Genomic DNA, 25839 nt, shown 5'->3' with positions numbered 1-25839 from the left:
TTCGTTGGCTGTTTGATGAAACAGTGCAGCAGTATACTATCTCTGGTCTTACAGCTGTTCAGCAGTCTGTGGTAAAAGGTTCTTTTGGGCAAGAATGGGCTGAATCCACATTTGTTTGCTGGCATCCCTCTGAATCTTGTGGTGTAATGTTTTACCCTCTTATTTAACTTTCAATCTTCCCCACTCACTGACTCCTCCCCCTCGTCCCTGCTATGCCCCCACCAACCCAGTGCTTTCTGGCCAAGTTTGTGTTAATTAAGAAGATCTGTCTGATAACAAAAAACAGCAAGGAGGAAAGGAAAGGAAACATTTTAAAGCTTTCTCTAAAGTAATTTCACAGCATCACCATGTGGAAGCTCACACTTTCACACAGCGCTGAAGCACTGACAATGAATTTCTGTCTCAAGTGCTGCAAATTGAAGCTCTTCTGTAACTGCTTTCCTTTTCAGTGCACATTAAGAAATCAAGAAATTGCTCAGTTTGTCTTAAAAAAAATTATATTTGCCCTTTGAGCTGCTGCAGATATGTTCCCATAGCCAATCACTGCTTGCCAACAGGGCAGATAGAATGTAAATGACTTCTGTTATCCCTGACTATGAATATCATTAACACCAACACACACCTCTCTCAGCTCCCGTGGTCACATTCAAAGACATTATGTTGTTCATTACTGAAGTGTGAATTATTGGCTGATGGCTGACTTCAGTGTGTGGCAACAATCAAGGAGTCCCTCAGATAAATTAATCACCTCCTACTTTTAAAGACTTAAGTAAATAACTTAATTAAAGCCAAAGTTAAACACCTTTTGGGGATTGAAAATGTAAATACATAAATAATGCGGCAGGGGGGAGTTTTGGGGAAGAGGGTGTGGACCCTTAAACGTCACTCCAAGGGAGTTGCAGTAAATGCGGACTTTCCAAAAGTTCACTAACTGGAGTTAGATCAGTGACAGCCGCGATGTAACTTTTGCTTTTTGTGCACGTCGCGCACGATAATAACAGGGTAGTCCTTCGTTTCTTTGCCAAAGATGTATTTGTTAAAACTGTTTTTAGGTGTAAATTTTAGGCATGGAAAGATGGACTGGCGGTGGACGCTTTTCACTCTCCTTTTAAACTTTCACTTAACTTACGGGTCCCCCTCTTCTTATGGCTTATTCCACGGGTCTGCATACACTGGAGCGGTCCACAGACACAGAAATAGGTAAGTAACGTGTTTTTAAAATACTTCAGAGGGGAAGTTTTTGAACTCTGCTGCCTTTGAGACGATCTTTTCAACCACTCCAACTCGGGCGTTGCTTTTTGCTCTTCTACTGGAGGTAAAAGCTGTGCGTTTTTGTTGCGCAGCCGCCAAAAAAAAATCCCTTGAGTTCCAAACTTCTCAGTGACCGAAGTGACCCCCAGTTTAAAAAGACATAGCCTCTTATGGTCATATGTAGACTGTTGAATTTAACTGTTACTTTATCAGGTCGTGACTTAATTTGGCTCGACTTTTCCAGCGTTGCCTGAGTTGATAAGATGCAGATAAACGCTGGAATGTCGCTGATTACTTCAATATCTCATCGAAAGGGGCCATTTGTGCATTGCTGAGGGGTTACCTGATAAATTAAAATAGACCCAGCAAAAGAATAATGAAAACATCCGAGTGAAAGGAGGCAACTTTTATGTTGTGTGCATGTGAAACTAGTCGTGATACCTATTATATGAGACTTCATGACTGCATCTCCAGTGTCATTACTTTTTCAATAATTGCCTGACAAACATCTTGATGCTCTTGTTTATGTATACCTCTCTATAGAAACTGGTGCGCCTATGTGGTGCAGAGGAACGTGAGCTGCGTGGTGCAGGGGAGTGCGGAGAATTTCCAGGAGCCCGTGGTGGCCCCCTGCCCGGCCTACCAGCCCGACTGCCAGCAACAAGTGACGTGAGCATCCGTGAACATGTAGAGAGAGAGGGGGTGGGGATTCAGGGTGCTTGTTTATTTGATACATGAGATTGGATGCAAAATATTTCCTTGAGAGAAAGCTGGAGGAAGAAATATTCACACTGAAAGAAGCACAGTTGGCAGAACTAAGAAGCGTGACATCTCCAGCAAGCTAAAAATCCCACTGAAAATGGCAAAGGTCGGCAGGAACTCTCCTCATAGTTGTAAACTTACCAATGTATGACTGCAGTTGCACAAAATAATGATCCAAGTTGAGGCAAGTTTTTATCAGCTAATTAGCACACTTCATTGCCTTTTACATTAATGGTGCTTGAGCACAATTTTTAACTCAGAATTACAAGGTGTCACATACAAGATATATTTCATACTGCTGGCTGAAGCATCCAACCATGTAGTTCAGAATTACTGTTTCACTATCATCAAGCCTTTGCTCAAAGTTAACTGAATAATTATTTAGGCCAGTTCCCCCAGATTTCTTCGCAACAGTAGAGTTATCATTTGGTTTAACATGACTCCCTGTCCAGATACAGAGAAGCTTGATGGGAACAGATTAAACAATCGTTCCTATTGTTCATTATACTTAAGCCAAATGCCTTTTGCTTTTTTTTTTATCTACAGTTTTTTTTTTCCTAGTCTAGAAAACTGGCTCCAAATATAAAGGTTTCACTCTGTTAACAATCACAATTCTGTAACAAATCTTTCTAAATTTCCATCTTTGTCCATCTGATTTTTCTAGTGTTCTGAGACGTTATTCACTTAACAATTGCTGATTTGTCATTAGCAAATATTTAGCTTTTTCACCACATCATCAGTCATCTCTTTCAAGTTTAGTTCTTAATTGTTTATATTTATATGCATAGTTATGATTATAGTTGAATGTGGCATAAATCTAATCCATTTTTTTCCTTCTAAGCATTTCATAATAATAAATAACTTAAAAGCAACTCACAATGAGTAAGCACGTTTCCCAAATCAAAATCTTTAGGAGAAACAAAGCGTCATGTTCTTTTGTAAGTGATACTTGTAAATATTGCCATGTTTACCGGTAAATGTTGAAAAGTGCTTCTGGAGGATGTTGCATTACAATTTAATATATTTTGCTTTATGAATCATTTTTGGTTTGGTGGTTTAGCTTTACGATCCATTTTCACAAACAGATGGACAAGAGCCTCAGTGATGTGGAAATGTTTCCTGGAAGCTCATCGCTGTTGGGTCACCAGAACACACTTCTGTGCAAAGAAAGAGGAGTTGGCAGTGAGAACAGACACCTCAAGTTATGCTTAGCAGCTCTGCCTTCATGTTATTATTTATTTATTTATTGTTAAAATGAGATTCAGCTACAGATTACTGAATAACAGCTGAAATATTTTCACTTTCCTTTTTTGTGTCAGCTAGAAAGGTGTTATCAGTGACAGATGATAAAAGATGATTGTTTCAGACATCATGCTTTCCAGATGTTCTACATGACATGACCTCTGCCCTCAAGGGGATGATCTCATCCATTGTTTCGCTTGGGAACTGTTTTCTTTGGCTAGAAAACTGAAATGTTCTATGGGAAATGATGGAGAAGCTACAGGAGTCAACACCTTCCAAAGAAAACATATATTTTGTAACAGCTTTTGTAACACTGCATCTTGCAAATGGCCTGGATTTGATGTTCAAGTATTGTTTGTTTTTTTGTTTTTTTACTTTGTATTGCAGTTACCAAACACGGTTTCGACCTACATACAAGATTGGATACAAGACAGTCACAGAGTTAGAGTGGAAGTGTTGTCCTGGTTACCAAGGTCCAGACTGTAGGGATTTAAAACCACCCCCAGAGCGACAAACAGTGCAAGGAGCACAGTCTTACCGCCCACTAAATCCTGGATTATCAGCCAGACACACGCAAAGTAAGAAATATACTCCCAAGTTAAACTTCTACAACAAAAGATACATTTCTACATTCTACTCTCATAGAAAGGACTGATAAAATATTGTTTTTGTTTCTAAACTGAATAACGTATTCCATGATTTTAGGGGCAGAGCGGAGGGAAATCGCACACCATCAGACATGGCATGGTGCCACAGATAAGGTGCGCATTTTGGAAGGTGAAGTTCAGCGTCTTTCTCAGACAGTTCTGGATCTCCAGTCCACTCTGTCAGGGTTCACCACCAACCTCCGCACAGATCTGCAGGACGACACAAAGAAGATGCTAGTGACACTTCTAAACAACATACGCCCACCTGATAGTACTAGTGGTGCAGGCACAGAGGAGATCCCAGCTGTTCTAGATGGTCATCAAGCTACCAGAGGTGGGATTGCTGGAGAGAAAGCCCTAGAAAAAATAGTAACTCGTTTAGATGATATTGATATTGCACTTAAAAGTAAGGACGAAGCTATGGAAGATTTGCGAGGAATCACAACAAGTCATGACGGGCAGATACGTGTCTTAATGGATGCTTCTCAGTCTCAAACTCCAGCCATTGCTGACTTTGATGGTATACAGACCTACATTGATGGAAAATTTGAGACGCTGAAGAAGGAGCTAGACCAGAATATTGATGAACAGATGGCCAAAATACAGCTTTCATGCAATGACAAAATCCAAACAGTGCAGAAGACCTGCGAAGACGGCCATGACCAAGTTTTTATCAGGTTGAACAAGCTGGTGGAAACCAAAGAATCTGCTCTGAGGAAAGAAATCCGAGCACTTCGTTTAGAAATGGCTGCCGCAGACGGGCCTGTGCAAGCTCAAAGGCAAATAGATCCACTCGAAGAAGATAAAGACCACAGTGATCATGAAGATATATGGAGAGAGATTGAGCGTACTCAAGAGGCTTACAGAATCCTCAATATCCGCATTGATAACGAACTGGCTCATTTGTCTGCACCACAAGACAATGGGGATTTTAGCCTGTTGATTGAGGAGCTTGAGGCACGTGTAAATATTACAGAACAAAATGCAGAGACGCACTGTTTCTACATTGAAGAGAAGCTAACCCGAAAAATCACAGAAGAAGTAGCAGAGCTTCGGCAGGAGATATGCTCTGCGGGATGCTCAGGCTCAGGTGTTACTCCAGATGAAGGAGGAACTGTACTCCCACCTGATGGTCTACAAAGCATTTTGAAGGACCTGAGTCGGTATAGAGATGATTTGGATGATCTTCACACAGTGTTAAGTTCCGACTCAACAAAGCTCAAACAACTTGAGGACCTTGTTCAAAGGCAGTCAGTTGGAAATGAAAGGCATGTGAAGATGATGGAAGACTTCCAGAAAGGGTTGATCAATCTTCAAAATAATGTGCTTGGTTTGGCTGGTGCTGTTACTGGGTTTAGTGACTCCTTGAGCAAATCCAACCAGGATATGGACAGAATAAACACAACATGCTGCCGTTCACACCATATTGGTGCTGGAGGTCCGGTTCAAGCCAATTGGGCTTCATCTGACGCCACCAACCAGCAGATGGACAAGCTGAAAAGCAGGATTGATAAGCTCAGTGAGCAGGTGTCATCTGAAATGAGTCAGTGTAGACAGAACACACAGGGTGTTTCTGATGAAATATCAACTGTGGAAGAACGTGTAAACAGACTTGAAATGGTGTGTGGAAGGTTAGATGGGATTTCTGTTAACATCAAGGAGCTGAAAGACGGACTTGAGAGACACGTTGGCGGCCTGCAGGACTGCGTCAACAAGATGAATGTCACCTGTGAAAATCACGGCGCAGACATCATCGCCCTACAGAATTCCTTGCACATACTCCAGACACAGATGGCCAAACATGCTTTGAAAGATGTTGCTACCAAAGACTCAGGTGAGTTGTTGACAGTTTGATGGTATCAGTTGTTATCTTTGGTCATGTCTGGATCAGGGAATTAATACAGGATGCTTATATTGTTTGCTGGTGAGCAGAATTAGTACTAAGAATCTTTATGGCTACAGGTCAATATGATAGTATTGAATGGATTATTATTTGAATATAGCATTTGTGCTGCCTTGATATTTGGTATGCATAGTCTTGCATGACCACACACCACATGGGAGCTGTAAGGTAAACACAACATGAGGAGTGAGTGATAGTAATATGTATGGTTTTAATGAAACAGTTGCATTGTGCCCCTTAAACTTGGAGAAAGGCAGAAATATTTATGGCATTTTACAATGGAAATACTCTTAAGGTGGGCTGAAAAGCTAACTGCCATTGAGTGGCAAGACTCAATAACAACTGCAGTGGTGCATAATGGTGCATTCTTTTGGGAAGCGTTACTGAAAGGCATTCAGGGACTCAATGACAGATGTGGCTGTGTAAAGAATGAAGAAAAAGAGACTGAAGGAAAAAGTTCACACTGCTTGTCTTCTTCTGCAGACCTGATGAGTTGCTGTTTGCATAGCTTGAATGACATTATCAGTCAGTAACAGGAATCGTCAGAAACCGCTCCCATTTAAGACTTGGGAAAGATGTAATGGGAGTGATGGCTCTTCAGCTGTCTGAACCTCACATCTGTAGGAGCATAATGACTGAAGGTGATTTCTGCCATGCAAGTGGTGATTATAATGAACAGCCACATGCTTGTATTTAACACCAATGAAAAGATTGCACTGGATGCATGTACTGTAGGTTGCAGTTATTGCTTCATTAGCTAGTTTAGTTATGATGACAGGGTTTCATGACAGTCTTCAGTCAAATTATAATACACTCTTGTCTTTATGGTCCATTAGTTGTACTGTGCACAGTGGATACCCACATTAGGGCAGTCAGACAGTGAAATAAGCCAAATAGAAAGGGAAAAAAAATCAGCTTCCTCTTTAACTTCCAACATTTAGGTTTATCAAGTGTGATTAACATCTGTGTAAACACAAACTTTTCCTGAAGATAACCCTCCATGTAATGCATTCTGCTTTCACGGTTTAAATGGAGGCTTGGGGGGAAGGATCAGATCCCCTGAATGGCTACAAGGTATTTCCCATAGTGGGGGGACACAAGTTCACTGGGCCTCCCGTGCTCGCCTTGACTATGTCATTTAATATGTCCCGGCTGCAAGACGCAGAGGCCCACACTGGAGACTTCCTGTGACATGTGTTATCTCAAGAATTCCCTAGTTTTAATATGGGGGAAGAGACAGGTAAATAGAAAGTTACATTTTTACAGCTCTTCCCAAAGTTCTGGCAGCTTTACCTTGTTTATGTTTTTTTTCCTTCTGTGCAGTAAATGTCTGAGTACCCAAGTAGACTCCTCCATCCTCCTCAGACTCTTTATGAACATGTTGAGTTGTGAGGTTTAGTTTCTATCACCGTGACATGACTTCTTTACTAACCACAGAGCTGCAGACCTCAACCTCATTTCCCAGTCTCAGAACACTCAGGCACATTACACCTCCCTTCCCGCTCTCTTTCTCCCTCCACACATACACATACCAACCTCCAGAGATTCCCGTAGGGTGACCTCAGCCTGATGTGTGGAGTCTGGTCCTCATTAAGGGCCCTGACTCACTGCTGGAGCCAGTCTTGACGGAGAGAGGAGAACCAGGACTCCACACCCAGGACCAGATGCTTCAACTACCCTCAGCTGTAATGTCATGACTGGGGCCCCATTACTGGTGCCTCCCTTTCTTACGCCATCATCCAAAACAATAGCATGAGAGGGAGTTGAAGTAAAAAGGATGGCAGATAAATTAATGTTTGTGGTGTAGAGATGGAAAGCATGAAGGCATTTTATATTTCATTTCAATGTTTCCAAAATGTTACATCACAACCGTATAGGATGATTCCTGCTCTCTTTCAATTGTTCATTGTATTGTGGGATAGAGTTAGAATCTCTCTACCACAAGACCTTTCCAACATCGGATAGAGGGTGTCTGCATCAATAGTTCTCTGTATTTTTGTAGAATAGGCAATCCAACAGTCAGTCTATTAACCTGTGATTGGCAGCTACCCCTCTTTCTAGTTCATCCTTTTCATTAGTTATAGTTACTATTTGTGGCACCTTTCATTTATGTAACTCAGAGCAAAGCAAACATCACTTCTCTGGAGAGATTAAATGATGACTGACGTGCTCTGTTTTCACCATTTTAAATATCACCTCTACTCTCTCAATTGCAGCCATTTTTATTTTTTATTTTTACTCCACGATCCCATGTGGTTATTTGAAATACTTCAAACGTGTGTGGTTGGACAGCACATTTGACTTCTGACTGACTGTAATCTGGCTCATACTGGACCAGCTGGCAAGCTTAATTAGTTTAAAGACCAGATGGAGGGGAAAACAGCTAGTTTGGCTTTGTTTAAATGTAACACATTCCTGTCACTTGTTGCCTAGTAGTTAGTACTGGATCTAAAATAATTATGAAATATGTTAAACTCACACTAAAATGAAACATTTACACTGATTTAACAAACCAGATGCAACATATTCATTTATGAAGTATAGAGGTATTAGTTGGGGGATTTTGCATGTTTTAATGCAGAAGCTGTATAAAAGATGAATATACAGAAGTTGGATAAAATATGAACAAAACATCATATATGCTCCCTTTAAAAAAAAGAAAAAAGAAAAGAAGGGTGTGGTGTAGGAATGTCCCTTAACTGTTTTCCACAGAAGAGTTGAGGGGATTCATGGTTTTGTTATGTCCACTTAGTTTGCAAGCAAGAAGCAGGAATGCCCCGAAGCGGTGCTTGGCTAGAGCAGCGTTGTGTGGATTGGTCAGAGCAACTTTCTGGGTTTTTCCTTTTAAAGAAACATGGCTGTGGAACAACATAGTGGATTGTTTAGGGATATTTGCTGAATTTGGCTAAATCTGTCTTCAATTAGAAAGACTTGGTCAAACTGTAATATAATTTAAACTGGTGGGACATTTTGTTATAGACTTCACTGACTTACTTTTTAAAGCCAGCCCCAAGTGGCCATTTGAGGAAGGGCATCTTTTCATCACCTTAGTTTTTTCCTAAATATTTTCAAGGAAAAAGTATTTTCTCAAGTCAGATTAGCTTTAAATTAAGGTTTAAGTGAGTAGATTTGAGTAATTTCTGTTTAGTTTTTAGTATTAGCACATTTAGACCCATTTGAACCAGCAGCAAACTTTAGATATTGACCTGAATTTGATCAAAATACAAAATCTATTCACCTCTATGGACTTGGACTGATGTGTTTGAGCCACATGAAGTGTCATTCATTCCACTCTTGGACCTGCTGGATTTGTGTAACCATGAGGCCAAACTATAGTTAGCTGCTTTAAGTAGCTTATCCATTCAGACTAGAGGGTATATTCAATTACTAAATAAATAATTTTATTTCAAAAGTTGTCACACATTTCCTTTAAGGGCAAATTTAATCTTCTCTAACCAATTGTTGATAACCTTAATCCCTTAAGAAAGGGAACTGGGTTATGTGGCTCCCAATTTAATGCTTACTTCAAATTTTATAGAAGGAGATAGAAAGTCTAGATAGAGATTAAACATCAACAAAATCTTCCGTCTTTGTGGGTGTGGTGGTGGATGAGTGTCTACTGAAATGTTTCCTTTTGGTTTTTGAGCTCATATTCTCCACACAGTCATATGAATACCCTGAAGAGGCTGAGAACAGATGAGGTGTTGTAATACATAACTGTAAGATTAGCTGGAATAGCCTTGCCCCAACTCTCTGTGACTACTGAATGGAATTGTGTGACTTAAGTTGCAAAATGTTGGCACTGCTGGGCCCACAGCAGCTGCAGCTGCTGAAATCTGACCAAACAACTTGTGCTTCTTATAGGGAGTTTTGGATAAGCAGACAGGACTCTGTTGCATCATGTAAATGTCTAACAATGATCTACTACTGTAATGTTGAAGGTTTATTAAGGCTATAAATATGTTTATGGTTGCAAACTGGTTTAGTAAATACTAGTAGAAAACAGAAGAAAAAGTTTGTCTGTTTTCGAGTTCAAAATGTTCACTGTACATTTATTCTCAATCTGCTTTTTTCCCCTCTACTCCATTTTTTGGCGATGATTCCAGTCCAGCTCCAATCACATCCTGGTTATTTATTTATTAATTTCCATTTTATCTCAGAGCTGCTTCTACTCCCTCATCACTCTCTTCTTCTGTCCAGTGTTTTTCCTTTTATTTGTCCTTCCAAGAATGCCAGAGGACTCCTCTTTTTCCATCATCTCCACACTGTCCTGTAAGTGTCTATTGACACACAATACTTCAGAAAAAAGACAAGGCAGCTATTCTAAAGCAGGGATAAAACAAAGGCTTTGATTTCATGGATCAATGCATTGCAATTGATCACTCTGGCTTTTATTGGAGAGACAGGCAGAAAGATTATGTGTGTGCTGTGATGAAGAGAGAGAATCAAGACATAAAAGACTCTTTGAAGTCAAAGGATGTCTGTTGGGAATGAATAGAAAATTGTATTTGACACCATATAAACATACAAACACACTGTATATATTTATTCAGTGCCAGAATTTTGACAGGCTTTTTGACAGTGACTGTTTCCTTGGTGAGATATCTGAGAGTTTGAGGTGAGGTGTTTCCATCTCTGACCCAGGAGCCCATCTGGAAGTCTTCAGAAAAGATGCATATGAACTATGGGAGTCCCAGAGGCCTGCCATGCAGAGAAAGTTAAACTTTCCATCATTAATATTATTTGAGGAAAATGAGGTGGAGCTTGAAATTGTGTCCATGTGCATAGCAAGAGGGACTACCAGAAAAATGTATGTCAGACAGTGAGTGATGCATTATTGTGTGTAATCGACACACCCTGCTCTGTGCTCCTTAACACCATTTTCCATCGCGTGAGCAGCCTGTCAACTGCAATACTCCTTGATGCTTTCACATACTTCTGAGAACTCATGAGCTGCCACCCAGTTCTGTGGCAGTGCTAGTGACGAAACAGCACCCCCCCCCCAAACACACACTGATTCTGTCACTGCTTGTAGGCAATAACATCTGGTTTTGGTGATGCTCTCGGTTGCACCAGGACTACTTGTGAATGTGTTGCATCTTTCTGTATGTTTTTCTGGCTTTGTGGTTGCCCCCTCAATGAGACACAGGCTGAGAGCTCATGGGAAATATGCACTCTGGCAACCAGCATCCTGAAGGAGGCATAGGGAGGAAATGAAGAAGAGACTTCTGATTATCTCAGTCCAGCATGATTGCTGAGCTTAATTTACTTTTGATTATGCATGTGGCTTCTGAATAGCTTGTGGTATCACTGGTGGTAGGAAAGAGAAATTTGGCTGATGATATTTTATCTGATAAGATCAGATTACTTTAAGGTACTTTAGGATTGATCACTGACTTAATGTGCAGTTAAATTAGCTGTTAGCTTTAGATTCCTTTAATATTCTTCTCTGTAAGAGACTGCAGCTCATATGAATTATTATTTATGGCTATTATAAACTAATATGTAGTTCTATGATACGTTAGATATTTTTGTTGTTGTTTTTTAATGCATTCATTTAAAAAGTACATTGTGATAGCTCACTCCTAACTTTTTTGGTTTTTTAAAAGCAGTCAGTGTTCAGGCAAAAACAAAATCGCTGCCTCTTAGCAGCTTATCTATTGATGATGGCAATTGATAAATTTAATGGAAAATACCCAAAATTGAATAACAGCCCCTTTAGTCTGAAGTATTCTATAGTCTATAATGATTTTTTCTTGCCCACATGTATGTGGTGTTTCTCATCAAATGGAAAAAGCAAAACCAGCATTATTCACCTGCATTTCATTAATATTCATATCTAAAAATATTTGCTCTAGTATAATTCATGCTTCAATCTCCAACCACAAAACAGGCTACCACTGATAACTGGCATCATACAAGAAGTGCTAGATGGATTCTACCGTGATCAGAATTTTTTCACAAATCCCATGTGGATTGGGTTTGCTTCAGTTCATCCCAGACATGCATGATTTGGTTTGGATCTGGTGAGTTTTGGGTCCAGACCAACACTTTTGGGCTATTTGCTATGTTCTACAAGCTGCTGCAGAGCAGTTTTTGCTGTATGACAGATCACATTTCTGTTGCCATGATGCTGCGTGAGGTTGTATGTGCTTAGGTGGATGGTGTATGACTCAGTTATGTTAACAATATTGCTAGAACTCAAGCTTTACTAGTTGAAGAAGTCAAAATCAAATTGTGTGTAACAGTGCTTTTACCAATGACACTTTTACCTCTTGGCTGATTATTTAGCATTAGTTTACTATATGTCAGCATTCAATGACACAGCATTTAGCTTCCTGTTTAGGTTATATGTATAACTAAAGGTGCATCTTAATAGGAGCCTCTTTTTGTGCAGATATGGTTTTACCTCTGCATGAAAAGGGCATGAAATTAGCTGTTCTCCAACTACACCAGCTGGACAAATGAGAGCAGACCGGTGAGGAGAATAAAAGAGACAAAAGAATGGCAGAATTTTGAATTTCAAAGTATTTATTTAATAGGGATGCACAGCAATACAATTACCTAAAAGAGAAACGTATGAAACCAGGCTTTAGGAAAACTGCTAATTTTCACCTGCAGTCCCTTGACAGGTAGTTGTTAAAAGAAAAAAAAAGAAAAAGAAAACATGTTACCACGAAAAATTTCCAAATTCACTCACATACAGACTACACACAGACATTCACACTAAAAACAATTCAGTTAATCTGTACAAGTTTGTTGTCTTTAAGTTTGTGCATGTAATTAATTAATTCTGTCAGAAGAGTGTTTCAAAGACTTGTGGTTCTGTAAGAGAAGGAAGATTGGCTGAAGGAGGTTTTACATCTGGGAATATTACATTCCCCTCTTGCCATCAGTTGCTTCACCCTAAACATTCTCTATGATGTAAGAGAATCAAATTTTCTTAAAGAAGGAGCAGCAGAGTTGTGAGAATTTTAAATACAAGACAAATGCTGGAATATTTGATCATATTTTCAAAACTCAAAATGTTATGTTTTTTAGGATGTTACAGGAATGGTGCAGTCGAGGCTTTTTGTCATGGATTTTGAGTGCTCTCACGTTTTACATGCCTGAGACCAGCTTGTTAGAAAATAAAAAGTGTGGAACAGAGTGTTAAGGTACATGCTGGAACGATCATAGTTAAAAAATGTCAAATGTTTTGAATTTCAAACATTAAATTTCAATACAATAACAAATTTTTTATATGATGTTTAAAACAAAGGTCCAAGGCCAGTGGGACACGTAAATATTTGAATTTAGTGACTTTTTAATGCTTTGCCTGTTTATAAAATTCTGAGGAAAACGTCTAGGTTTGTATGTATTGGAGAAGAACACGGACACGGTTGTTATCAACATTTGGGTAAGATTGGATATTTGTAGCCATTTTACAACTTTTTGCATTTTATTTGTTAATTTGATAGCAATCTCTTTTTAATTTTTTCTGTGTAGAGCACAGTGTCATCAGCATACATCAACAAGTCAGCATCAGTGCACACAGATAGGTATTTTATATAGATACTGAAAGGCAGGGGTCTAAACAGACCCCTGAGGCACTCCCATCGTAGTTGGTTTGAATATAGATTTAGCGTGGTTCACCTGAACACACTGATGCTGGTTGCTTAAATAAGATTTCATCTAGTTTTGTGTTTGCATTAAGAAGTTATTGTGTTTAGTTTGCCCAGTAAAATCTCATGTTTGACAGTTAAAAAGGTTTACATACTGTTCCCACGACTCCCCTGTTAATCTCAGACTTGATCATTTCTAAAAGGTATCAGCATGGTCAACACTGTAGAATGTTTTTTTATGAAACCAGATTACATCAAGTGTAAAAGAGAACTTTTGTTTAAGTGAGCCATAAGTTGCTCCTCTACAACTTTTTCAAATACTTTTGAAGCAACTGGAAGAATGCTTATGAGCCGTTAACTGTTGATTTGCAGTTTGTTTCTCGATTTAAATATAGGTGCAACGGAAAAAATACTGTCATTAATAGATTTGTTTATCATTTTTGTTAAAGGAGACAATAAAATGGATTTATATTTTTAACAATAAAGCAGTATTGAGGCCATAAACATATTTGTCTTTACTATTATTCAAGGTGGAGGTGGCGGCAGCAGCAAGTTTTTAACCTCATGAAGGGCAATGTGTGGCACACCACGTGCTTGGGTGTCATTTTGTCAGGTCCTTGTGATTTTTGTAATGTGCTGCTCATTGTACAAGATACAGCTGAACTAAGTAAGCATGCCCTCTTCTAGGGCCTCCACCCATCAAAACTCAAGAAGGCACAAATATTAAAGTTGTTAGAAAAAATAAATAATAATAATAATAATAAAAGACAATTACAATCTGTTTTGTTACGATTGTGTATAAAATTATACACTTATTGTATAACACAATATATTTCAATGGTATAGTGGTGTTATTTTCTCAGTGGTGACACCAGCTGTTTAGGATGAAGGCTGAATATTGATGGTTCTGTGTTGGCATCATAATTCGTTCACGCACTGACTAATGCTTTAGACATTTAGACATTTTTTTTTTAGAATGAACTTTTAAAAAGACGCATAGCAATGCTTAAAAGAATTTTTTCTTATTTTTCTTTTTTAAAACACGTAAAGCATGTAATGTTGTGGCTGATGTATGTTCTTTTTCTGTTGGCTGTTGTAGTGTCAGTAATTTAGCATCTGTCTTGCATCCTCTTATCTGAGCTCTCTCCAGCCAGTAGAAGTCAGTCTGATGTTGACTTATCTTATGTCCTGCTGTCACTTTTCTTTTTTCCTTGCTTCTTCCAATAATGTCCTCTTGTGTTTCTTTGCTGAATCAGCCATGGTGCATGTCCAAAATGGCCAGTGTGTTGATATCCAGGTGCTGGCGTGTGATGTGGTGCTTTAAATTGCATTTACACAGCCACACAACACTGCAGCAATCTGTGTGTCATCAAAATGAGTCAGAAGCACAGAGTTTTAAAGTCAGAGACTTGTGTTGCGTTGCTTAATGTGTTTGAGCAACAATAGTTAAAGCCACACTACTAAACTTTAGCAGATTTTCTCAGTGAGGCACTCCTTTCAATTGCTATTTCAGCATCCTACCTCTACTCTAAGCTTTCGCCAGCAAGTAAAAGTCAGCTTGATGTTGACTCTTATCTCTTGCTTTGTACGTGTCGCTTTTTCTTTTCCTTGCTTCCTCTAGTAAAGCCTGGTACACACGTAACGATTTTTTTAATTTCATGAGATTTTTTTATCGGTTTGAGACCTCACATGTGAAGATAAAAAATCTGGTATTTAACAATTTTGATCATAATGTGTGTGGTGTGCGCCTACAATCTAATCATAGAACAACACACACATAACGATGCTGTCCTGCAACAGCATGGAAGGGGATATATAGGATGAGGGAATGATGGTGGTCTTGAGACTATTGTTAACAGAAAAAGCCAGAACTGAAAAAAATAACAGACTGGAGACGGCATGAACACGGACTTTATTTACTTCCTTGTTCCACAGCCAGCTCACTCTCTGATTGGCTACATTCTTTGCCTCGTCACCACCAACGCAGTCAGAATGCACGAGTCGTCGGCGTTCCTCAGAAATCAGCTCTGAAATATTAAACATGTTTAATATTCCCAATTGTCGGCTACGACCAGTTTCAGAGCAGATTATCGGGGCAAATTGGCTCGTAACACACCACAGACCAAATGATGATTGGAAAGGGAAATCTCACGAAGATCGGGCGTTTGCCATCCGAGGTCGGGAAGAGGCAAAATCGGGACGAAAACAGCCCAAAAACTGTTATGTGTGTACCAAGCTTAATGTCCTGTTGCGTGTCTTTAATGAATCAGCCATGGTGCATGCACAAAACAGCCAGTGTGTTGCTGCCATGTGATGCAGTGTTATTTCAAAGCGTTGGGAAGTTGCTGGGCAACAATGGCTACAAGAATGTTCATAATAAAAGTCACTGGGCCATCAAAACCAGTAAAAAACACATATTTTTATGCACATTTCTATACACATTTACACATTATGCATTTTTAAATAAGCAGGTAAGTGAGCTTTTTTGTAGAAAAGTCCCTTCAGTGTCAAATAGTTAACTAGTAAAATGAGATTAACTTGAACTTTAGAAAGATCAGTCCATAGGGGGGAAAAAGAAGAAAAATCAAGCTTAGCGAAAAGACGTAGATGTTGAGCATAGTAAAAATCTAAAAAAGATATCGCTGGTGTATGTCTGTGGCTCGCCTCTTAGCCCAAACAACCACAGTGCTGTAGCTCAGCCTCAGAGCTGCAAGCATGGTTAGGTATTAGTCTTGCTGTCAATGAAGCATTATTTGTTCATGCAGAACACTGAGGACACCCTTGTGTAAGTCCCTTCAGCTATCAGATGTTTTCTTCATGTATCAGCAGACATGGCTGATCACCACCTGACCAGTAACATCAAATCAGATTTGCTCATATGAGCTAGCTGGCCTCTCTCTCTCTGCCATCAGCTGTAAAATCAGTTTGTAATAGTCAGCATGTTCTTTGTTTTGGTCCATGTAAACATGCCCCCACAACCCATCCCCAACTATTGAAGTACAGCGTGACATGAATCTGTTAGACATATTGTTGTGAGAGAGGGCTGCCTTTATGCAGATTGTGTGATTATTTTTGTTATTTGCCTGCAGGACACTCACAGCTTCAGCATGTTTAGTTTTAAAGGTGTCTAAAGATGTCTGAGGCTTGGGGAGATCTGGCATGCAGCCATGTTGCCTCCATACAGATGGTTCTCGTTACTTAAAATTCATTTTACTGACTGCCCCACTTTACTTTCATGAAGGGTAATAACGTTACTGGAAGTTAGCTCTAATTTGGCCTGCCATCTGAATCATAAGCTCAGCCACAATTACAAAAATCTTGAGACATTGTGTAAAATGTAAATAAAAACAGAACGTGAAGATTTGTAAATCTCAAACTAGTATTTTACTCAGAATATAGAAAATAAATCAAAATTTAAAAATGAGACATTTTACAGTTTCATGAAATATGTTAGCTCATCTTGAATATGATGACAGCAACATCCCTCAAACCAATTTGGACAGGGCAATGTTTACTTCCTTTTAACAACAGACCATAAATGTCTGGGAACAGAGGACACTAGATGCTGGACCTTAGCAGAGTAATGTTGTGCTCTTACTGTCTGATATAAGAATCTAGCTTCTCTGTTTTCCTGGGTTTTCATTACGATATTTTGCATTTCATAACGCGTCAAATGTTTAAAGTTGGTGAGAGATCTGGACTCTAGGTGGACCAGGCCAACACCTGGACTGCTATGAAGGCACGCTGTTATAATAGCTGCAGTATTGGGTTTAGCATTGTCTTACTGACATATAAAAGGCATTCGCTGAAAAGGCATCATATGAATGGGAGTATATGTTGCTGTAAAACCTGTGTATACATATAAGTATTAATTGTTCTTTTCTTGATATGCAAGTTGCCAGTTCTATGGGGACTAATGCATCTCTGTATGTATATATATATATACTTAATAGAAGATTTGTAACAAAGGGGTAAGATTTTACAACCCCAAAGAAAGAAGTGTTAGCATTTTCTAACTTATTTGTCAACTGGATTGTAAGTGTAAACAGTGCATTTACATTTTTGTGGCTGTCTTTTCTTTCTCTTTTACATTCCAAGTAATGACTTTAAGACCAGAGAGGCCTGCCTCTTCGCCTGACACAACTCATACCAGAGCCAGAGTCAAGGAAATCCACATCCCTGTCATCATTCCTCCACCGCCAACCAGCTCCAGGCAACCATACAGTCACATCCATCCAGCACAACCTAACAGGCACACAATCAAGATCATTCCACCAAACCAGCCCACAAGCCCTCTGCAACCAGGCCCCCAAACTCTGCCTCTGGTTCCTGTAAGACCAGTGGTTGAGACTGGGGAAGCAGGACCTCCAGGATATGTCCGCAGGGTCACTGTGCGCAGAGGATCTGAGGACTCATCTAGCAAACCTGTGAAAGGGTTTGCAGGAGCTCCAGGTTAGTATTGCCAGTTTTCCGAGTTTCTTTAAATTAGTCAAGGGATATAAACAGTATACTGTAGGTATACACATTATTTGTCAACTATTTACTGGACAACACAAAATGAAAGTTCAGTAACATTTTTTAATTAATTACTATGAATCTTTTACACATTAAATCTGTCAACTTCACCTAAACAGCAACCAGAACTTCTAATATGCTGTTCAGAGCATTTCTTTCTCCCTACTGTATTTCTAATACAAGGAAAAGACAGGTTACTGTTTGGCCTTGCTTAATTGTGAGGCAGGTCTGCTGTTCCCCCCCTTTTCCACTTATTAGGTTTTTTTTACTATTTGAAGCAAAACGTGCAAGTGTCTGACAGTGGTTCATTTATTTCAGAAGTGTTGCATTCAGCTGGAAGACAGTTTACAATGCCTCACTTTTCAGTAACTGTGTTTATATGCTTGCCAGTATTTTCTTTTATTTTTTTTTCTAAAAAAAGAGACATTCCAATGATGGTGTTTGCATGAATTTCATTTAGAATATGTTAGGGGGAATAAATAATATTCTACTTACTGCTGGTCATGACACAGACCATAGTCCTCTACACCACAGTGATGTCTTTCACCCATCCAAAGCCTTCATTACATCTATATCCCTCAAAACAAGTCAGAGTAGTCACATTCAGTACATTAATGTATAGCTGCTATATTACAGAGAAGCTCAGGGAAGAGAGTGTGTTGAAGTGATCTTTGCTCTCTTATCTGTTCTGCCTACCATTCATTTTCGTAGTTTGGAATACTCTCTATACTGTGGGTGTACACTAAGTATTTAATTGATATCAGATCCCTAAACATTTTGTTGTCATTGACAAACAGTCCAGCAGATTCTGATTCACAGTGTACTGAAATCTTTTATTACTTCAATGACAGGAAGCTAATTAAAGACACTCATAGTTCTGGCACCATGACAACCTTTGCGGAATCACCATTACTATAGTGGTGTGAAAAAGCAACAACATTTTATTTTCATTCTAAGATTTTACATATCAGGACATAATAATAATAATAATAAGTGGTACCTTTGATTTATGTAACTCAGAGCAAAGCAAACATCATTTCTCTGGATAGATTATCTGATGACTGATGTGTTCAGTTTTCACTATTTTAACAAGAAATAGTGCAGACCTTTGCCAAAACTGTTATTTATTTTTGCTGGTGATTGTGGCCATTATTTTTGAGTTAGAAACTTTAATAGCAAAAATATCTCTATCTCCCCATAGTAAAAAAAAAAAAAAGATCCAAGATCCAGGCTGAGGTCTGCATCAAGAAAACAACTAAAAACAGATATATAAATATATCTGGATTGAATTGGACTGCATAGTGAAAGTTTAAAAAGATTATCAGACACTAAAACAAAGGCTTTGTTGAAGCCCCCTTGTTGTTTGGCAGTAATGAGAATAGAAAACAGCCTACATTAGTTTTATTTTTCCCTCATAGTGTGGGAGAGTGTCATGTTAATGCCAATTCATATGAAAGTTTAACCCAAGAAACATAAAGTTGATAATGAATGCATGTCTTCAGGCTCAGGTGTAAAACAGTGGTTAGCCCTGTTCAGATGCTCAACAAAAGAGAAGTTCGCATCCTCTGCCAGTTGTTTTCATTATTAACAATGAGGAGAGCAAATATTAAAGCTTCCCAGTTGAATTTTTGCTAAATAAAGGTGAGCAGAGTTAGCAAATATACACTCATTTAATATTTATTCCTTCAAGTAGCTGTATATTTTCTCCCTGGTGAAAGATGCTCAGGCTCAGATTGTAAACTGATTAAAAAAGATACATTTAAAACGACCGTTTTAGAGACTTTTCTAGCTTCTCTGCTGTGATGTTCAGATAGAAAGCCAACCGGCCTCTGGCAAAACAGTGCTCTGACCTTTCTCTTCAGATGATGATAAAACATAATGCGTTTGTCATCTGTCTCTTTTCCAGGCTATCCTCCTCTGCAACCTGCATCTTTCAAACCACAATCAGCCAGCCGCAGAGGTACTGTAGCACTTACACTGTGTGCGTATATAGCCTTTCTTTTACATCAGAGTGAAAAAACCTGGAAAAGCTGTGAATAATTTGTAGCCTGGGAGTGCGAGGGAGTGGGAACTGGATGTGTTTTGTTCAAGGAGGTGTGGGCGGATTGTGGAAGGATTTTAGCTTGTCTGCAGGCACTCACCAGAAAGTTTTATCCTGAGTTGCATGGCTAATTTTACAATAAGAGGTAATGAATTAAATGGGGATCACCGAGTTAGGTTTGGTTTTATTCACTTAAATATAAAAATCACTGGTCCACAAAGTATTCAGTGCATATATTAATTAGATCAATTTTTAAACAATAAGAAATTTTGAATAAGCCATTCATGAAAATCAAGTTGGGTTTTTTTCTGGACAGAAACAGTACATCAGGAGTTGACATGTTTTTACTGTCTTTCTGCTCCAGTAGCAGCAAAGGTACCTTGGAACCCGATATATCAAGCTCTGGCAGACTCGCCTGGTAGGATCCTCCAATGAACTCATCTTTTTTAAAAAATGTTGCAAATGTCATGACCTCCTTTCAAATCATTTTCACCTTTTGTATTATGTTCAGTTAAGCAGACATTCACAGTAATTTATCCTTGACATGACATACTCACATGTATGTTTCTGGGTCTAGTTTCAGTCGACAACAGCGCCTTTGCAGATCCCTTCTCCTTTTCTGCTGGCCTCACCCAGCAGTCGCCCTTTTTTGGAGATTTTGGCATCATTCGCTTCAACAGTGTGATGGTTAACGACGGCGGACACTACAATCCTCACACAGGTACACCCATTTACATCAAAAATAGATTTTAGGAAAAAAGATTAAACTTGTTTTTACTGGTTGAATTTCAAGCTGACTGGACCTTGCATGTTGCATGACATTCCTCTGCCCCCCCCCCTCCCCTCCTCTCTTACACACACACACACACACACACATTTCCTGTCTTGTTATTGAATAAAGGCAAATTGCCAAAACAGAAAAAAATTGCCCGCAACCATGTTTAAGGTAAAAGAGCTGCTTGTAGTAATAAATCCACTTTTGCTTTCCATATAAATGCAGTCAGAGCTCAGATGCAATTTAGGATGTTCCAGCTCATTGGTTTGGCTTTACAACAAGAAGCAGCAAAGGATCATTTTTCAGGAGACTAAAGCTGCGTTTCAACCAAAAGCAGGAAGACCTTAAATGGCCACTGGCCATTTTTTTTTTCCAGGAGCTAAGACACAGCTAAGGTTCAGGTTAGACGAGATAAACTGAGATATATCAGACTGGCTCTGCTGCCAGAAAAGCAGACAGGAAGCAAACTTGTGACAAACCTAAAATCATTGATCGGTTAATCTCATCCACAGGGATCTTCACTGTGCCACAAGATGGCCGATATTTGATCTCAGGCTTACTGACTGCAAGGCAGGGTGACCGCATTCAGGGCGTCCTGTCCGTGTCTAACCGCAGCGTGCACAGGCTGCAGAGCTCGGCGGAGGGTCAACATGGCCGCTCATCTGGTGGTTCCTGCAACTGTGGAGGCACCGTGTCCTTCAGTTTAATCCTACCACTGAGGAAAGGAGACCGTGTGAGCCTGGTGAGGACCGGCGGCCAGCTGGCCACAACGGAGGCCAGGGAGATCCTCTCAACATTCAGCGCCATCTTCCTCTACTCATCACAAGCCAACAGATAGCTGGAGCTCAGCTGAGCAGCAACACCGAGGACTAGTTTGTTACCAGATAGCAGGACTGGAAGAAAAGTTCAAGAAATCCTATTTATCATCAGTTTGCTGTGATGCAGCTATTTAACATGTAGTGTCACCGTGTGATGATCCTCAGTTATACACCGTGTTCATTTAAAAAGTTCTTATATTGCTTTTTATAAGCCATTTGCAAAAGATACCAATAAGCAAGAGGCTGGATTTGTAACTAAAATATTTGGTTATTAAACTGAACTTTTGTATCTATTGTGAATATCTATTTGTAAGTTAACTTGAAAATTTATGAAATGCGAAATTCGTTTTGCAAATGGCAAACAACTCCATATAAAGTACGACTGACTTTTAATGGTATATATTGTTAGCCATGAAATAACCCATAAGACATCTCACTTGTTCTTACTGTGCACAGAGCTCAGAAACTGAGGATTAATACACCGACATAAGCAGATTAATGGGAATAAAAATCTGATTAGCAACACAAGTTTATTTTTAATTAACATTTTAAACTTGGCTGCCTTCAGAGGCAGCATAGAGAAAGACGAGGTAAGAAGGCAATCGCCCCTGTGGGTAATTAACATAAAATAAGTGTAAATGAAAAATGGTTCCCTTCTCGCTCCTGAGACTTTGACACTTTTCCAAAGGCAAACTGTTAGAAGTATTAAATTCAGTTTAGCCTCTGTTGATCCTAAAAGAGAAAAATGATTTTATTTCAAAGTTAAATATGTGCCCCAAATTACTGTTTCTATAAATCTTTGATGTTTGTGATGTTCAATAAAGTTGAGGGATTTCCACTGCAATTACCTCAATGTATTGTTCCTTGAAAACAAGGCCGAGGATAAGTTACTAGCCTGTGGGTACTGGTGAACTTTCTGACTTTGACACAGAATAAAGAAAAGAAAAACATAAAGCAAACATAATGTATTCAGTTAGAAATTTAATACAAATAGGAGAACAAGCCACATTTTGTTAGCTTTTTTAGGCTTGTTTTATTTTCTGTTTACTATGGATTTTGTTCTTTAAACATACTTTGAACCACGTCTCTATACAAAATCGAACACAGCATACATTTAAAGTATTTCTGTTGATCAGACACAATCAAATAGCAAGCGTTACATCCAAACAAAACACAGTCCCACGAAAGATCATACACATTTATAAGAAACAACAAACAAAGGCATTGAGACAGGAAAAAGAAAAATAAGTGATCATCATATATACCAGATCATTTTCCACAGCAGTTGAGTGAGAGCAAATTTTTTATACCACATACCCCCCCAATTATAGAGGGTGACGTGTGATTCTTTCACACAAGATGCTTTACTTTCATAGAAAGAATGGAATTCCTTTTGTTAATCATAAGATAAATCTGATATCACCAAACTGTAGAGAAAAAGCAAAAGAATCAAAGCAAACATCTAAAATTCACAAAACGGCTACAGAGCAATTGCAGCAACACTTCTGAAGCATCTAAGTGACAGAGCCGTCATCCCCCCTCTTCCCATAAACTGGTTTGTTTGCTCCTGCTCTTTCAGCCCACTCGAACACATCTTATCATGTTACGCTCATGTGGCCCATGTGATTCATGCCAGTGAATCATTTCCTAATCATACATAATGCCAAGGAAGTGCTTCTAAAGGCTTCCTGGACAGAGTCAAGTATTTCCTGTTTATCTCTAAACAAGAACTAATTTCTCCTCCTCTGAGGCATAGGATCAGTCTTTTCTTTCTCTCACACAAACATACAACCCCGCACACACACTTAAGATATGAGGTGGCTTCATGTGTTTTCAACACCCAAAAATAATATTTAAAAAAAAATTCTTTTAAACCAACATTTTGCAAGCAAGAACCACTTTCTTTCAACAATTAATCATAGGGAGGTATTTGTACTAACTTATAGCTAATAAAGGTGAAACTAAACTCTTCATCCTGCAATTGCATACTGTGGTCTGCTGTCTATTAAGACCAACAGCGAAGTGCATGTGGGTGAGGAGCACGCTGGGTTGCAAGTCTGCATCTCAGGGTGCAGCTTAGACAAAGTGCTTTGGATAAGTCTTGGTAAAGCCATTGAAGGGAATATAAGCAAGGAGGTGCAGGATACTACCACCCAACAGTAGCAGCACTCAGTGATTAGGTATGCGCGCGCACACACACACACACACACACACACACACACACACACACACAATCCTATAGTCTTCCGAATCCTTCATTTTTAAGCTTCTTTCAGATCTGCTTATTTCCACTGTTGCAACTCAGGCGTCATCTCTTATATTTACACACATCTTCAAGTTAAAGCTGTTGATTTCAGAGGTTTTCTCTGGGGTGTGTATGTGCCTTTCATGTTGAAAGTTTCAGTTTCCAACTAGGAAAACTGGCTGCTGTGTGAAACATGACAAAACAAATGACTGAACAAATATTGTACGAAGCATCTGCTATTAATAAGTGCATGTTAATCAGTGACCAGCCACACTAAATACCAGTTTGAACTTGTTTTTTTTCCCCTATACAACATCGGTGATAATTACTTTTTCAGACAAGCAAAGGCATAGCAATAGAAATCAATAACTTAAACATATCAATTATCATAAATAATGACAGCATTCTTAACAGAATACACTTGCTTTGTATAGTTTGTATAACAGAATAAACATCTTAAATCAGCAAGACTAAACCATGAAGCTGCTTCGTTTTATCTCTAAGTCACAACTAAAGTGTGCATCTTCACATACTTGGCACATCCCATCTTGAATAATAATATCTGACACGATTCATTAAGTACAAAGTTTATAAATCTGCTGCACCTACAGTAATCCAAGTCAAGAGCATCAAAAATTTTACACCGAAATAGCTTTCCTGAAACGGAACATCTGTTTATGCTTCATGCTGGATGTAATCTGCTATCGGCAAACCACTATGTCCATTTTTTAATCCCACTTTTTTTTTTATTGCCAAATACAGCCTCCAATTTGTTGCTGAATACTTGTATCCAAGCAAACACAGAAGGCACTGTACTTCTGCCTAGCTTTAGACGTATCTTTTAATTCCCTTATAAGCTTTAATTCAGCATGCCTTCTTCATTTTGGAGCTTACATTGCACTCATTTGAAGTGTCAAAAAATGTGTAAAATACAATTAAGAAAAATTCTGCTTCAACTCAGAATCTAGTGCCTCACGTAGGGTTGTTTCTCCCCCAATGGCTAGTATAACAATCCAGTTTGTTACAGATTTATAGACAGAAAAGATGTCTTCAATCACCATCTCTGCACAATGATCTTGATTAGAGAGTGGTTACTACAATGGATCTTTTCAGCCCAGGATGAGTTGGTGATTAGCCTCTTGTGTCCTAAAGATGAACTTTTTAGAGAAATTTACCATAGTGCTTATAATCTCTTCTCATCTCTACATAAATACAGTTTACCAGTTTTTTGTATTTCTGGTTTTAACCCTGTTACTGTGTCAAAATCACAGCAGAGATGTGTGTGCCTGAGTGCAATGGTCTCCCATCCATGTGTATTTAAGAGATGCATTTAAGTGCACAGTCCAGTCCCAGACAGATGTATACCTGGCTATAAATATGTGCAGAATCAAAGCAATTCATCAGGGTTGATCTCTGGTATCGGCTGTCTCCAGTAACAGAAGGAGCTGTACTCTGGCATCACAAAGGCCTCGTTCTGTTCTTTACTTAGCAAAGGGAAGACATGCTCCACCAGCTCACTGAGTCTGCCATACCTGTGGAGGGAAAGATAAGAAAACAGACATAATGAGCGATTGAAAAAGTCATAGACTGACTCCAAATAAGTTGTAGTTATGTCACATCTAGGAGGGAGACTTTTCCTGTGGGCGGCTTCTCCCTCAAAATTAGAGGATGCAATTTCTATTTGTGTGAAATGTCTGGATTGGTCAAATTCCTGTAGGGGGTGGGCGAAGGGGTGGTGACTTGTGACCAGGCATTGTTGGTAAAAAAGTTACAGTAGCTTTAAACAAATGGGATATCTTTCACTAACACTCTTCATCTGAAATGCTTTGGTACAGTGTGAGCCAGATTCAAATCCAGATGAAAGTGAACAGCAAGACCACTCGCTCGGATTTTCGCTAGCCTCCATTCACTTAGCAGGACCCAGTCCTGGTAGCAATCTGCAGGCACGTTATTGTTCAGCCTGAAAACAGTTGCTATCCACAGCTGAGCGCTGGCTAGCATCTTATTTTGGCTTTTGCCAGCTTCCCATTTCCACC

General features: G+C 39.1%; 2 protein-coding genes across 3 annotated transcripts in view; one reads left to right on the top strand and one right to left on the bottom strand.

Moving 5' to 3' along the window:
* The first annotated feature begins 902 nt into the window (after nt 1–902).
* Nucleotides 903–23406, top strand: emilin2a (elastin microfibril interfacer 2a). Its single transcript, XM_041993097.1, has 9 exons — nt 903–1200; nt 1795–1920; nt 3643–3833; nt 3961–5736; nt 17508–17861; nt 19831–19884; nt 20330–20383; nt 20543–20686; nt 21253–23406. Exons 1-9 carry the CDS (start codon nt 1028–1030, stop codon nt 21576–21578), a joined length of 3198 nt encoding a protein of 1065 aa, XP_041849031.1. The 5' UTR covers nt 903–1027; the 3' UTR covers nt 21579–23406.
* lpin2 (lipin 2) overlaps nt 22520–25839 on the bottom strand; it is a 21559-nt gene continuing 18239 nt past the window's right edge. For both annotated transcript variants that reach the window (XM_041993099.1, XM_041993098.1), the window contains exon 20: nt 22520–25335. In XM_041993099.1, the coding sequence (XP_041849033.1) occupies nt 25191–25335 (145 nt within the window). In that variant the 3' untranslated portion in view covers nt 22520–25190. The remainder of the gene's footprint in view (nt 25336–25839) is intronic.

The sequence above is a fragment of the Melanotaenia boesemani genome, chromosome 8 (assembly GCF_017639745.1).
Source record: "Melanotaenia boesemani isolate fMelBoe1 chromosome 8, fMelBoe1.pri, whole genome shotgun sequence".
Taxonomy (NCBI): domain Eukaryota; kingdom Metazoa; phylum Chordata; class Actinopteri; order Atheriniformes; family Melanotaeniidae; genus Melanotaenia; species Melanotaenia boesemani.
This window is presented reverse-complemented; position numbering and strand designations above follow the sequence as displayed.